Here is a 14,621-nt window from a genome sequence, read left to right as displayed (position 1 = left end):
CATCTGTCTACTCTAAGTAGTAGACATGTATAAGTAGGTGTGGGTGTTTTAAGTACCTTAAAAATTCAAATAAGCAGCAGTATACAAAGTAATCCTAGTTATTGTCAACAATTAGTCAACATTTAGATTGATTTATTAAATTCTGGTACATAAAATAAATGATAGGTGATACACGTTCGCCATTTCATTTGCTCATATTTAATTCATTAATCATTCGACATGTATTAGTATATTAAACATGATGATTGATATCACGTGACCTCTACCAACATCCTAAGCCCTCTTTGATGAATTACAATGAACTACTCCAAAATGACGTCAGTGCAGAGTAATATGGAATTTATAGATATTTTATAATCACATAATGGTGTTGATTATCAAGGAGATATGTTAAAACTTTTACTCGAGTGTGAGATTCACTTTATCACATGACTTATCATCAAGTACAGGCGATGTCCCTCTGGTACGTTACGCTTACCACAATCGAAGATATTGCTGTAGTCATTTACAAGTTATGCGACATCCCATAATATCAATGACGTTTGGTGTATCATAAGATAGAACAGATCAGTTTTGTGATAAGCATTAGTAAAATGAATTAGCAAATAAGAAAAATAAAAAATCAACCTTTTTCAGTTTCATTATAACATTTATGAAACAACTGTATAAAAGTATATAAAATTATAAAATTGGAGGGGGGGGGGGGGGGACGAATAAGAAATTGACCCTTGCACAGCCCTAAAATCTGAAAACGAAACAACTTTGCCGAACAGGGCAAAATAAACTATTTAAATACTTTGTACAACAAGATTAAATAAATAACTTGAATATCTAGTCTAACCATCCAAATATTTTATAAATACTTGATCCTTCTTTCTGTACCAACGTTTTATTTGTTAGCACGATGGATGACAAAACATAACATGTTTGGATTTTAATAGATAGTAAATTTATCTTGCGAAATGAACAGGTAACCACCCGGCTGATGAACACTCTCCGTCGTGATAATTGGTTACAATGGATGAGTTTAGAGATGTGCGCATTTTGACTTCGTGCCACGCCGTCACGGATATTCGCCTGTATCAGGACAATCGACGGGTGATATTACAATGGTTTAATGCTGTATTTCATTAACAAGGATAACATACAACCCGAAGGCTCCATCAAATGGTTCAACCATCTCGGTGAGATTCTATCTCAAATAAACTTTTCAGAGAAATTATCACAAGAATAACAATTAATAATCCAAGCGGAAAATATCATTATAAACTTATCATTTATAATGCTCTTAATTGGACTCTACTATACATATCACATGGGCTGTTTGCGTTTCACTCACGCGCCATATTGCAACTTTCATTTACATGATTACTGCATTTATCACTCATTTAAATACGTAAACAGAGAAAATGAAACAAATAACAAAATCAAAACATATAATTGGAATGTTAATCAATGTTAACCTCACTTCATAATAATCATGAAAAAGGAGCATTTACCTCCAAGACATAAAATATGGTAAATGATTAAATAAAGTAACTTCATAATAAAATGGATTTCAATGACACAGACTAAAATCATAGAGACAAAACAATCGAGATTATGGGGATACTACAATGGCCCCTCGACGTCAGTATACTCTAAAACAAAAGTCTCCTCCTCCAAAATAGAGTGTACTATTAATTTTCACTGGTAATTTGCATATGACTATAGTGATATGCTCCCTTGTCCTATGACCAAAATGTTGTTATTCTGCCAGTGATTGTTTCCTTACAGATGGGACATTCAGTCTGGGCCAGACCACAGATTCCACAGCAGACCAAATGTCCACATGGTAAGTATGTAATCTGACGTGGTTCCTCCTCACACACAAGACAGTAAGTTTGTCTTTTCAGCAGTTCGTTTTCCTCAAACAGCCTCTGTATTTCTGAAAAATAATCATAAGAAAATATCAGCAATGTAGTGTTATCAATTTGCTCACCAGGTTTACTGTAATATTGATTTCACCGATAATGTATGTTAATATATATATATATAGTAACGTAAGCTCATTAAGTCAAAATTTTATTCAAGAACATTTTTTAAAAGGTTGTAATTACGTATATTTTAATAATCCTCATGCCGATCCCAAATTCTTGTCACGACTTTCTACATATTTTTATAATTGTAGATTCACAAGTATAGATATTCGGGTGATCTGGGTGTGTCAACTAGATCTGATGTAAAACCAGAAAAGTAACATATTCCCGTCTAACTTCAGTTACGTATTACATAACCGGGATCATTACACAGCCAACAACTAAACAGAAAAATTACCTAATTCTTCCTGGGGACTCATCTGGGCATCAGGCTGTTCCGACACTTGATCATCAAGGGGACCCATTTGGGCATCAGGCTGTTCCAACGGTAGTTCATCCTGCACACAAACGCATTTTCTTAAAAATAACTCATTTCGACCTGTAATGTAAGCATCTCTAATGATATATGATAATCTTATCATCATGGTTTAAACTATGTTTCTGTTTTGATTTTTGTATGTTTATATCTCACAGGTGATATATTCATTCTAATGTTTATTATACAAAGTATATATGTTAACCTCACATAATTCAGTTAATTAATAACGCTTATATTAAGACAATTTACTCATTTAACAACACTCTTACCGTTGGGAATCCAGCCTGAACACTATCAACGTAGGCTTGGCCCATTTGCTGTATCAGAAAAGAACACCCGGGGCTGTAAATGGCATGTTGTTTCCAGGGATCGTCTGTCGCCTTCCAGTCGCAGACAGCCTTACAACACAATGTGGTGACACGTCCATTTCCTGAAATTAACATCGATGGATTTTTTTTTCAGGATTATTACAGTAATTTTTCTCACAATTTTTGCTGTGTCCTCGTGTTCGTCCATAATGCTAGATTGCATTTTCCAAAATCGGTATGTAGTTTCTGTCTGCATTTGAGGATAAAGGTTAATCAAATGATAATTAAATGATGCATACCTATGTAACACCATCTTGCTTCAGCCATGGCGTCTACATCCAGGGAAATATCACCAGACCAATACATAAAGGAATCCTTACAAGCTGCCATCTGGATATCTGCTTCAACTGGGGGAGTTGAGAAGGCTTCAGATGAGCCTCCCTGTCCGGCACACGGCTGTGATTTCTTCATTTCTGCAAAGCATACTGATAAGTACAACTTTTTAATTGTGTCTCAGAACATTAATTGACTGGAAATTATACATATACTTATTTTGGGGTACTTCAAATATTTCATTATTCAAATTTACTTGAATATTTGTTTGTGGTTGAGCATTTTGTTAAAAAAATTCTGATGGAAACCAAGACCACTCATTTATATTTTTCTCTGTGTATAACACGATCAGAACCAGTTCAAGTACACTGTGATTCTCCAACAACACCATAATTATGTATACAATCATTGTCGTATGTATATTCTTGGTAACATTTAAGCTGTTTAATACTTTTCACAGACAACCTCTCATTAAAGAAACTTAATTTCCAACAGATAGCGAAGATGATAATATAATAATAGGCACTCTCGGGACATGATATTTTGTATTATCCCTGTTTTCACACCAGGAAATCTAACGGTTTCCCTTACTTATTCAAAATGATTTTCAGTTAATCTGTTTTGTTCTAACGATTAAAAAAAAAAAGAATATTTTAAGGGTGTGTGTGTGTGTAGGTTCAAGATTTCTCTCAACGGTACTGGGGGTGACTGGGCTTACATTCACCAATGGAGATATACATTATTTACGACAACATATAACTTATCCATTTTCATATTCATATCATGATATAACAACATCTCACTGATTCAAATTCACATTTCTTATTGATACATAAAACAATGCTGTATTCGTGAATAACGTTAAACTGCTATTAAACAAAATATAATCGATAATTACCCACTTGTAGTTATATGCCGATGTCAGGGCCTACACCATACTTAGAAGGAGGCCCTTTTACGGCACACGACACGTAAAAGTAGGCGTGGTAACGTACCAAAAGTTTGTTTATAATGCTGGTAAACAGAGCTGAACGTTTCTGACTTCTGATACGTATCCTATGCATAATGAGTTTATGAATACTTACAAGTATATCACTGAAGCTTTTTTAATCCTCAAAGTTCAAGTGTAGCTCAAGGTCAAGACTTGTACAACTTATTTATATATTTAAAGAAAATAAGAAAATATATAGTAACTAAATGATAAAGTATACAAGAAAACAAAACCCACCATGAGTGACCTCTTTATACTGCATATATCTTTAAATTCTTTTATTCACACAATGCATACCTATTAAGGTATATAATCATTTATCATAAAATGTTGAATAATCTGATAAAACCGAACTGGGGTACATTGTGTTGCTATATTTATTCTATCATAACAGATTATGATCTCAATTTCATTTATCATCCTTTATAATATATCTAGTACTTAGAATCAAGATACTGGTATTAGCTATGTAATGAATGGTTAATAGCATTGTGTTAAAATATTTTCTATGATATTTCTGAAGCATTATAAAGCATATAAAACTTTTTTTCTTTGTTTGCTTGTTTTTTTTTTTTTGTTTTTTTTTTTTAATATTAAAAGTTTCTCGTAAGAATGAAAGGTTTGGCATATGACAAAGATATATATGTTTTTGATTATGTATTTCTTATATACTTTGTTATTGCACATTTGATTATATCAATGTCTATAGAGTATTTAATATATATCATCATACAGGCAGAACAACTTATAAAATTCTTTTTAAAAGTATTTGTTGCTTTTGCAGAGAGGTTCGTGTTTTGTAAGGGAAATAACTCTTCTTCCTCGTCAAGATAAACAGCATTCTGCAGACCAAACGTTTAGAGTTTATTCAGACCACATGTTTAGAGCTTATTCTATGTGTTTTCCGCTTATTGATCGTAATTATGATTATAACATGGACTCACAATGTATTTTTTGCCCTAACCTGTCCAATTCATCATGATAGTTTACGTTAGTATTCAGTACAGACTATAAACTGCGGTATTTGAAGCCAGTTCACTATTATCGATAAAGTTTACAAAATCAGTCAAAATAATAATATTGAATGGAATCATATATGTTAAAACGTTAACATAAAACTTGTACGAAATGGAAGTCTGATTCGTGAGAGTTTATCATGCGGCATTTGTCCTCGCCATGTTTACAAGGGAACATGAGACCGCGGTGCAATTACACCACGTGTTAGTTTGAAGCAGTATTATTAAAAATATAAAACTCTTAAACAGATAAAGAAGAGTATGGACTCATTAAGAAGTCATTACGCCTCAAATTCACTTACCGTTAGTTGAATATTGCAGTACTAGTCACAACACAAACCGGTGATTTACTTTTGTGAATGACGACCTGCTACTACTCAAGTCAATAATATTATGACTGAGGTTTCAGTCATGTGGTTTACCCAACCAATCAATGCGTACTTTAAGTAGTTGGGGTAAAACAAGGGGAACTGTCTCCTTTCGTAAAAGCTTAACGCCACGACAGTTTACTATAAGGGATCTTGCCAGAAAGAGCTATATTTATATTTTATAATAAGGGAAACTTTGATCAGTTTTGAATTTGCAAGGTGATAATCTTGTCCAAGATTATTATTTCATAAATCGCTTTCGAAATAAACTCGATGTTATTTTTTCACACTCACTCTTTCATGCGTGCATTCACTCACACGATTTTACAATGCGCTAACAAGTGAACTTATTTTTCACCGGACAGTCTGGATTCCCATGAACTTGAAGTCCATCATAGGACGATGGTCAATCACTGTTTCATAATGACAATTAGGTTTATCAAGAGCCCCAGATGTCTTCAATCGCCTTTTTCAGCGATATAACGAAAAAACATGTTTTTTTACGATGTATATCACAAACATATTCTCACTTTGGGATCTGGCTCACTGCTATGCAAAGAAAGCTCCAAATTAAAATCTGTTGAACAGCAGTCAATTTTGATATTATTCTTTATTTCCTCTGTGGGGTCCTACTTTTTTTCCTCAAATCAACTTGGCCAAATTGGATTAAAATCCTTTTGTACGTATCAAACAAGACGGATTCTAAGGTGTTTGTGTATCACTCGATCGGGAGATGCCCTTCTTTCCCCTAGGAAAAATTGCTGAAATGTCCTATTAGCCAATGATTCCTAGATCGAACTAGAAAGATTACTATATTTCTTCACCTTTTCCCTGTATCCGAAAGGAGTGGACACTTCACTAAAATATATGATTCCGAATTATTTCCCTTCATATCTATAAAGAAAAGGTATTTTAAGATCTTTCTTAAAGGCTTACATCTACATGTATTTCCCCAATTAGGTCACGAGCAGACCTCGCCATTCACAGAATATTAATTTCACATCAACCAAGGATCCTTCAGATAAAATTGAGACAAAGTCTTGCGATTCTAACAGATTTGTTTTTTCTCCGTTTGTGCCCAGCTGTCCAGAACCTTGATCCAGTAGATATATATATGGTTAAATTATTGCTTTCAAACCAATGATGCGCCACCGACCAATTTTGAAGAGACAACGTTCATTCCAACACAAAGAGATAGATTTTAAAGGATTTGTCTATCCCCTATTATGAGAACATCGATCTTGCGTCAGATCAAATTTCGAGCCAATTCCCTCCAACGTTTTGGACGAGTAGGAGTTTTAAAGAAAGCGTTGACGAACCTCGGAAGCTTCAGCCATGAGATTGACTCAATGTTGCTTTAAGACGGCAAAACAATAAAGAAACATTTACTATCAAAACCCCAGTTAAAACAACAGCACATAGTATACATTTCTTGTTTAATACTATTCTGTTTCACAAAAGCAGTTTGGATTTATTTGTCAAAACATATATTATTCTGTCTTTTCTATGCATTAAACATCAATTAAAACAGTTGCAGTAGTTTTAAGTTTGAAAAAGAACACGAAACAAATTCAATTCTAGTGCGTAGGGTCGTGTTTTAAAGTAGTGATTGTCAGTAATACGCAACCCACGTTGGCCACTCAAAAGTACTAAATGTACTTGTATTAAAACTGTCAGCATCCTTAACAACTCTACATATACATGTAATATAAGTACTGTTGTGAATACGATTGATACTAGGAACTACTCCTAACTGACAATGCTTACGCATTGAATACACACACACATACACCCATTATGTGTCCACAACTCCGTAATACTGAGAGCTCCCACCCTCCCACACACACACCCACACAAAACACACAAAACCGACACACGTTCGCTACTTGTCATATTATATATTTAGTGTATTAGGCACGTGGAATGTTTATAACATGGAGATTGATTGCAACGTGACACTCTCTATCAACATCCTTTCTTTTCTACTAACCCCATGAACACACAAACATGATACGATGCATTTCGTTATAATGTTAATAATCAGAGGGTTAAACTCAAATTTTATTTCCTTTAAAGTGACAAGATATTATGTTTCAGTTTGTGTACAATAATACAATAAAGAAACACCCGTAACAGATAACGTAACCAATGTACAATCCTGTATCTAAAAACAAAACAAAACTACATGGTACAATAGAATTAAATTAAATACTCGAGATTTTGGTCCAACAATATAGATATTGAATGTTCAAAGACTTGATTCATAATTATATCCTTTACCAGCATTTCACTTGTTAATATTATTGATGATACACATTTTACATGTTTTATTTTTAATTTATCTAACGGAATGAACACGTAATAATGTATAATATATTACCTACGATCTCCACCGTTAAACAATCAAGGTATGTGTATCAACCGGTTGATTGGCATTTAGATTGATTCACTTACCTACGGAAAGCAAGAATTTAAAAAAATTGGGCCTTTTGATTTCGAGGTTAAACATAAAGGATATCCATGCTCTGGTGAAGTAGCATTCCCTTGATCGTTAGAAATGTATCTCTATAGTGTTGATGTGTGGTTCATTGGTTCTATCGCAGATGTTAATCTGCTCTGATCTACAATTGCATTCACCTGACAGATGGTTAAATATCTGGGTGGTATCCTTTCACAATCGAACCAATACGCATTACGGATTACAAAGATAGTGACACATTACATCCCCTAGAAATGTTATTTCAACGCTGTACCTTCTTTGAAACGCTTATATTACGCAGCTTTTCACACAGTCTATATAGCTTTCATAACAATTAGTTAATAACTTATTAGTTTAAATATCTAAATACCTAAACAGAGTAAACAGAATAAGTAACAAGAATACTTTTTGAAGCACAGACGTAAAACATTGCGAATAGTTATATAAGAAATGATTACACAATAAGATGGATTACATACTGATCACCCGATTAGAGATTATGAGTCATTTCATTGGCTAAAATATTTATTGCAGTATATTCGGGACTAAAAAACAAAGTAAAACTACCAACACCATTAACACATAAAGATATGACAGCTTGTAACAAAACAAAAGAACGGAGACTTTGGATACACAATACAACCAATGCCATGTACGGCAATGCTGTTTAGGTACTCTCTATTGGTAGGATGGCGTTACTCTCCCACTCTTGTTAAAAGTACATTTAAGGGAAATCCTGATGATCTATGACAAAAATGTTGTGAAACGGTCTTTGATTGATTCCTTGCAGATTGGACATTTAAGCTGAGCCAGATCGCAGATTCCGCAGCAGGCGAGATGTTTACAGGGTAGGTATGTTATCTTACGTGGTTCCTCCTCGCACACAAAGCAGTTGTTCATTTTCTTCATCAGATCGTTTTCCTCCCATAACTTTTCTGACAAATACAGAAGATATCAGTAAACTGTAATGCTTATTGCGTTGAAACGACACACTGAGCTACGATCACTACATCACTCACTCACGACACGACACTTTATATTGATGATATAATATATATTATATATATATGATATATAACAGCAATGAATTAAATAAACACCAGTAAGAAGAACAATGATTTGTGCTACCTTTTTTTCATTACAAAGTTGAAATCGACTTGTATGTCCATTGGTAGGTCATTTTATGATGTTTAAAGTTAACCTGAATAAATACTGAAATTGGGTGTCAATGTCTTGTTCTGTTGATTTATTTTTAGCTAAGGTGGTCAACCATTATAGGTCATTGTATCGAAAGTATCAAATAGAATAACATGTTTATCGTCCCTTCTGTGTAGCGCATCTCCGCATGACAAATTTTACGCACTACAATTGATTTGATACAAACGTTTATCATTTTCTTTCGTTGCTAAAATCCAAATTTTGACCAAACACGCGATCTAAAGGATACCGGTGCCGCTTGTATATCCTGTTACGTGCAATTGTTTGCCATGTTTGTAAACACTCCAGTGACAACGATCAACGACTGACATTACCTGTTGTACGAAAAAGTTCCAAATAGATGAAATATGGCGGTGTAGTAAACTGCACTTTAACGGAATGCAAATATTAATTATATTGAGACTAATTGTTCTAATGTGCCGATGTGCCTATCATAACAGGTAATGGATGACTTTATCGTTAACAATCGATGTATATGCGATTCTACACGTCTATCGTGGCTCATTATATCGAGGTGCACCGGTGTATCAATACAGCCCTGCCCAAAACTGTCTATGTTTGTTATGTCTGTTTTCCTAATGACATGATTGTATCAAAGAACAATACTTTATAGGAAAGCCGTCTCTTGCCGATCCAGCATTCTTGTCACGACTTTTGTGCAAATTTTAACTGGCGAGAGCATTCCTAATGCGGATCTTTCAATCTTAAGATTCAATTAAGATTTGCAATTTCTTATCGTAGAGCCATACCTGACACAAATATAACAATAACAAATACTAATTATAATAGGAAACCATTACCGAAGTCCCCGAAACAACCCCCTACGATGGAAATGTGGCGGCTATGTCAACGAAATCCGTGCGGTTAAATTTGCAATTCCCTAAAATCTATATATACCAATTTTCATTCAGATAAAACAATATCCAAATTCTGACCAATCAGAAACATCCGTGAAGTTGCTATGACAACGAAACCCATTCGAATTCGCAGTCCCCTAATACTCGTATATAATTTTCATTGAAATATTTAAATTTCAATCAATCAATTGCAAAGAGCCAAGAAATGCTTGCCATTTTGCGAAGATATGAAACTGTAGTTACGAAATTAGAACTCATCTCTAGGGTGGCCATTTGCTTTTTCACTTCAACGTTTTTTCACACATGAATAGTGCATCTGGTAACCATCTCCCATTAAGTATTTAAGAATTCCATTTAATAGTAAAACAGTTATAGCTAATTAGATTTTCAAAATGTTTAACCAATCAGAGGCCGTGGCAGCCATCTTGGTTGACCGATCAGATAAAGGAGAAGAAGAAATGGAGTAATCACAAAAGTCCCGTCAACTAATTAGAAACGGAGATATGACGTCAAACTGGTAAACTAAAAATATTTGTCGGTGAAACTCACATATAACATAACCAAGATATAGCATACCACGGTATGACACAGCCATGATAATTACCTAATTCTCCCTGGGAACTCATATGGAAGTCAGGTTGTTCCGACCCCGGTTCATATTTGGATTTCATCTGGCCGTCAGGCTGTTCCAACACTGGTTCATCCTGAGGTCTCCTCTGGCTTCCAGGCTGTTCCGACACAGGTTCGCCCTACACATAAACAAATTTAATTTTCTAATAAGCATATCTATCGGTAGTCAGGTGGTTTATCGTAATCGCATTCTAGATAATTTAGAAGTTTGTAAGGTAAATCTAAACGTATTAACAATATATGTTTTTAATCCATGATAAACAACATTTTAATCTTATCATTGCCATTTCATTTCATTTCACTTCAATAAACGCACATCTGTGGTTGTAGTCAAAACAGCCTGGATACTATCAATGTAGGCTTGACCTTTCTGTTGCCTCAGGAAAGGACATCCAGGACTACCAATGACATGTTGCATCCAAAAATCCTCTATAGCCGTGTTGTCCCAGACAGCCTGACAGCACAATGTTTCGATACGTCCATCTTCTAAAAGATAATCATATATTTACTAGTTACAAATATTTACGGAGTACACAAACATTTTACATATAAGCATTTAACATGATATAGAGGATATCTAACAGTGTCTTCAGTAATACCAAATATATTTCACGAGTGGGGCTAATATTTTGATATTTTTCAAGAGTGCGCAGCACGAGTGAAAAATATCAAAATATTAGCCGCACGAGTGAAATATATTTGGTATTACTGAAGACACTGTTAGATATTCTGTTTATTACATTTTTTATCAACGAAAAACCTACCCCGTATGCTAACTAGGCCTAATATAAACAAAAAAAGTAGTTTCCCCTGTCCAGGTGCTGACATATATGTCAGGCTTTCTGATTGGTCAATTATTTTGGTATTTTCTAATCATTAATTTGATTGGTCAAATCAGCAAAAGTGATATTTTTCACTAGTAAAATATGATATTTTTCACTAGTGAAAAATATCACTTTTATAGAATGAATAATTTTTGATATTTCACTGGTAAAAATGTAATAAATATATATATCTGAGTTAACATAGATAACGTGCATCTTTAGCAATATGCATACTTACATTTTCTCATTAATCAAATAATAATATGAGGTACAATGGGCGTTGCAATCATTTTTCACGTTTGGTTTGATTGACTATACAATTATAAGCATGTGGATATCAGGAAAGTTGTTTGGATATTTGATTTAAGATGACGCTCAGGTGAAGAATACGCCAGATAATAAAAACAGTACATAGTCACGTAATTTCGTTTAACAATTTTACAAAACTAACCGGTATACGCAACAACAGCTGATTCAGATAGGGAAAATGAAAAATATTCAAAATATGTGTAAAAGATATTGACATAGGTATAGACAAAGAATTAATTACCTTAAGCATTTTTTTCAGAATAAAGATATGTCAATTGCTCTAACAGCTTGGTCAGTAAACATGTGATTTAAATCAACGTTGTTAATGCTGGTTGTGATATGTGTACATTAGAGCATATTGTAGTCATATTATGATAAGTCGTCTTTATACCTATGCAACACCATCCTGCATTAGCCAGGGCGTCGACGTCGAGGGACATATCACCAGACCTACACGTAAAGGAGTTCTTACAGGTTGTCACTAGGAGATCAACTTCAACTGGTGGAGATGAGCACATTTCAGATGAGTCGACTTCTCCCTGACCGCAATAGGCCTTCGAGTGATTAGTAGATTTCCTCATTTCTGCAAAACGTCAACGTACAGCTTACAAGTTGTAATATATAGCTAATATACCAGGGTGTCTTTTATATGTATAGGAAGGTTTCATATGTTTATGCAGATTGAAACCTTTTGGTAGGAGTACAAAAAATAGTCGAATACTTTTCATGCAAGAAAAAAAATCCGGATACATTTGTGCAGGAGGAACATTATTGTGCATGACACCGGCCAGCGTCAGTCAACATTTTTTTAATTGCTACCACCGTCATTCTGGACGGGTGATTGGATTTTGACCACATAGTAAATATATAAGTAATTACTGAAAATGGCAATCATCAAAATGTATAGAGTGTGTGACTCCTCTAGGCCCAGAAAGGGGGGGGGGGGGGGCCAATAGGGATAATAGATCAGTTAATATTTGAGATCGCTAATGTTTCTGAACAACATTATGAGTTTTAATCATTTTATCACAAGCATTATGGGGCAACAATAATCACGTGTTGTATAAACGGAGGGCGTGGCTCCCATGAGACCAGAGGGGCTGGGCTGAATATGGGAAATAGATAATCCTTTAAGTCACCACTAGCACTGAACTGAATGCATTTTGATTAAAATTGGCCTTGAAAATAATTCAGAAAGGGGGTCCAATTTTGTATAACAGGGGGAGTGTGGCTACCGTTTGGTCGGAGAAGCGGCCACAACAAGGGAAAGAGGGAAATAATGTATGTCATTACTTTTTCCGAACATTTAAATGAATTTTGATCAAATTTTGTCTAGAGCTTTATTTGCCAAAACAAAACAAAAAATGTTATGTAAACGAATGTTGTGGCTTCCCCGAGGCCGAATGGCGATGTCCGATAGTAGTCAGGAACAGCTGAATGGAGTTTGGTCAAATTTGTCCCGGATCATTATTTGTCAATAGAAATCCATTGTTCTATAAAAGGAGGGTGTGGCTCATTTGAGGCCATAGGGGCGGGCCACTAGAGAAAATAGAGCTAAAGAGTTGAAATTTGTATTAGTTTTGAACGATGGAACTGATTTCAATTCCGATGAGATTTCATCTGGAACATTAATGGTTGATGTGACTCCTTGGGTCACAGGGACGGGGCCAAGTAGGACAAAGCGGAGATAAATTATATAAATCATTGCTAGTCCTACAAGACTGAATGAATATTGATCAATTTGAGCTGGCGCATTATTGGTTGTAGGGAGTTAAATGTATAAATGGAGGGTGTGGCTACCCTGAAGCATATTTAGACTTGTGAGGCCATGTAATCACACAAACTTTGTAGAATGGTTTTCTGATATATTTCTGGTAAATATAGAGCCAGGTAGTTGGGAACCATCAGTGGGGACTCATGTACCCTGGTCCCTGTCATAGTTAGGAATGAACGTGCGAGGGATTGGGGTGTGTGAGCCGATCTGGCCGCGGATGCGCCTACGAGAATCCTCGAGATGTATGCACAGACACAGGGGCTTCATGATATACATTCCACTCTCATTCAGATGACAATAACATGTACATGTACACGTGGACAGGCTAGGCCCTGATCATGCATTGGGAAACCAATGTATACACACTGTCTACATACTCCCCTGCCAAGTGAAATGACTCCAGGCATTTCCAATTCTAGTTTTAATTTCCAAGATACTTTAAAATATGTATTGTATTAAATGTATTGGAAAACTAGTTTAAATCAACATCGTTGCTCCAGCATATATGGCATATATATGTCAGTGGAAAATTATGCAAATACTATGTTGGCACTAATTATGTTATGAAGAACTAGGAGTTAACTTATCTTAGTTTTCACACTATTAGGCTTGATGAATTGGTGAACATTAATAAACAATAACATCCTTACAATGATAAGTTATGAACACCCTAAGGGAATGGATCTGAATTGGACGTCCTATTACCAATATCCCTTTAGATTGCATATCATGATGTGATTTTGCCTATTGGGACAATAGATATCACTACCAACTGTACTTTCACAAGTACTCGGATACATCCCAATGTATAAAGATGGAGTTCACTTGAAAACTGGACTGGATAAACACAACAAAAATCTATATCATAAATGTATTGGATGGATCAGTAGGTGGTTCAAGGGAGACAATCTATGAAAGTTGTAAAACTATCATTAGCCCTATACAGAATCACTAGACCTACCAGGTTTAAAATATTAAACAACATACTTTAAAAACACAATAATTGTATTTCTGATCTAATGGTGGAGAGGTTGGGGATACCCCTACCGGTCTCCTTAGACCAATATAACAATTATGAATATAAGTTAAAACAATCAATCAATTTAAAATAGTTATG

General features: G+C 34.8%; 2 protein-coding genes across 2 annotated transcripts; both read right to left on the bottom strand.

Annotated features, from left to right (window-relative positions):
- Positions 1-6: 6 nt before the first annotated feature.
- LOC117327490 (putative inhibitor of apoptosis) lies at positions 7-5,481 on the bottom strand. The gene is made up of 5 exons (XM_033884499.1): positions 5,348-5,481; positions 3,005-3,178; positions 2,667-2,827; positions 2,317-2,416; positions 7-1,927 (listed from the first exon to the last, which is right to left on the bottom strand). Exons 2-5 carry the CDS (start codon positions 3,174-3,176, stop codon positions 1,731-1,733), a joined length of 630 nt encoding a protein of 209 aa, XP_033740390.1. The 5' UTR covers positions 3,177-3,178; positions 5,348-5,481; the 3' UTR covers positions 7-1,730.
- A 2,527-nt stretch (positions 5,482-8,008) lies between these two features.
- On the bottom strand, positions 8,009-12,305 carry LOC117327489 (E3 ubiquitin-protein ligase XIAP-like). Its single transcript, XM_033884498.1, has 4 exons — positions 12,122-12,305; positions 10,914-11,083; positions 10,572-10,716; positions 8,009-8,827 (listed from the first exon to the last, which is right to left on the bottom strand). The coding sequence occupies exons 1-4, from the start codon at positions 12,246-12,248 to the stop codon at positions 8,637-8,639; spliced, it is 633 nt and encodes a 210-aa protein (XP_033740389.1). The 5' UTR covers positions 12,249-12,305; the 3' UTR covers positions 8,009-8,636.
- Between the last annotated feature and the right edge of the window lie 2,316 nt (positions 12,306-14,621).

Source organism: Pecten maximus, chromosome 5, assembly GCF_902652985.1.
Source record: "Pecten maximus chromosome 5, xPecMax1.1, whole genome shotgun sequence".
NCBI lineage: Eukaryota > Metazoa > Mollusca > Bivalvia > Pectinida > Pectinidae > Pecten > Pecten maximus.
This window is presented reverse-complemented; position numbering and strand designations above follow the sequence as displayed.

What these genes read in the sequence shown, in the direction of transcription:
- LOC117327489 (XM_033884498.1), bottom strand. Translation starts at nt 12,248, where the DNA reads ATGTGCTCATCTCCACCAGTTGAAGTTGATCTCCTAGTGACAACCTGT. An exon ending in TGCAGGATGGTGTTGCATAG is followed by an intron (nt 11,084 to 12,121) that starts GTATAAAGACGA and finishes ATTATCTTTTAG; the next exon opens with AAGATGGACGTATCGAAACA. An exon ending in TTTTGACTACAACCACAGAT is followed by an intron (nt 10,717 to 10,913) that starts GTGCGTTTATTG and finishes GTTTATGTGTAG; the next exon opens with GGCGAACCTGTGTCGGAACA.
- LOC117327490 (XM_033884499.1), bottom strand. Translation starts at nt 3,176, where the DNA reads ATGAAGAAATCACAGCCGTGTGCCGGACAGGGAGGCTCATCTGAAGCC. An exon ending in TTCAGGCTGGATTCCCAACG is followed by an intron (nt 2,417 to 2,666) that starts GTAAGAGTGTTG and finishes GTTTGTGTGCAG; the next exon opens with GATGAACTACCGTTGGAACA. An exon ending in GAGTCCCCAGGAAGAATTAG is followed by an intron (nt 1,928 to 2,316) that starts GTAATTTTTCTG and finishes ATTATTTTTCAG; the next exon opens with AAATACAGAGGCTGTTTGAG.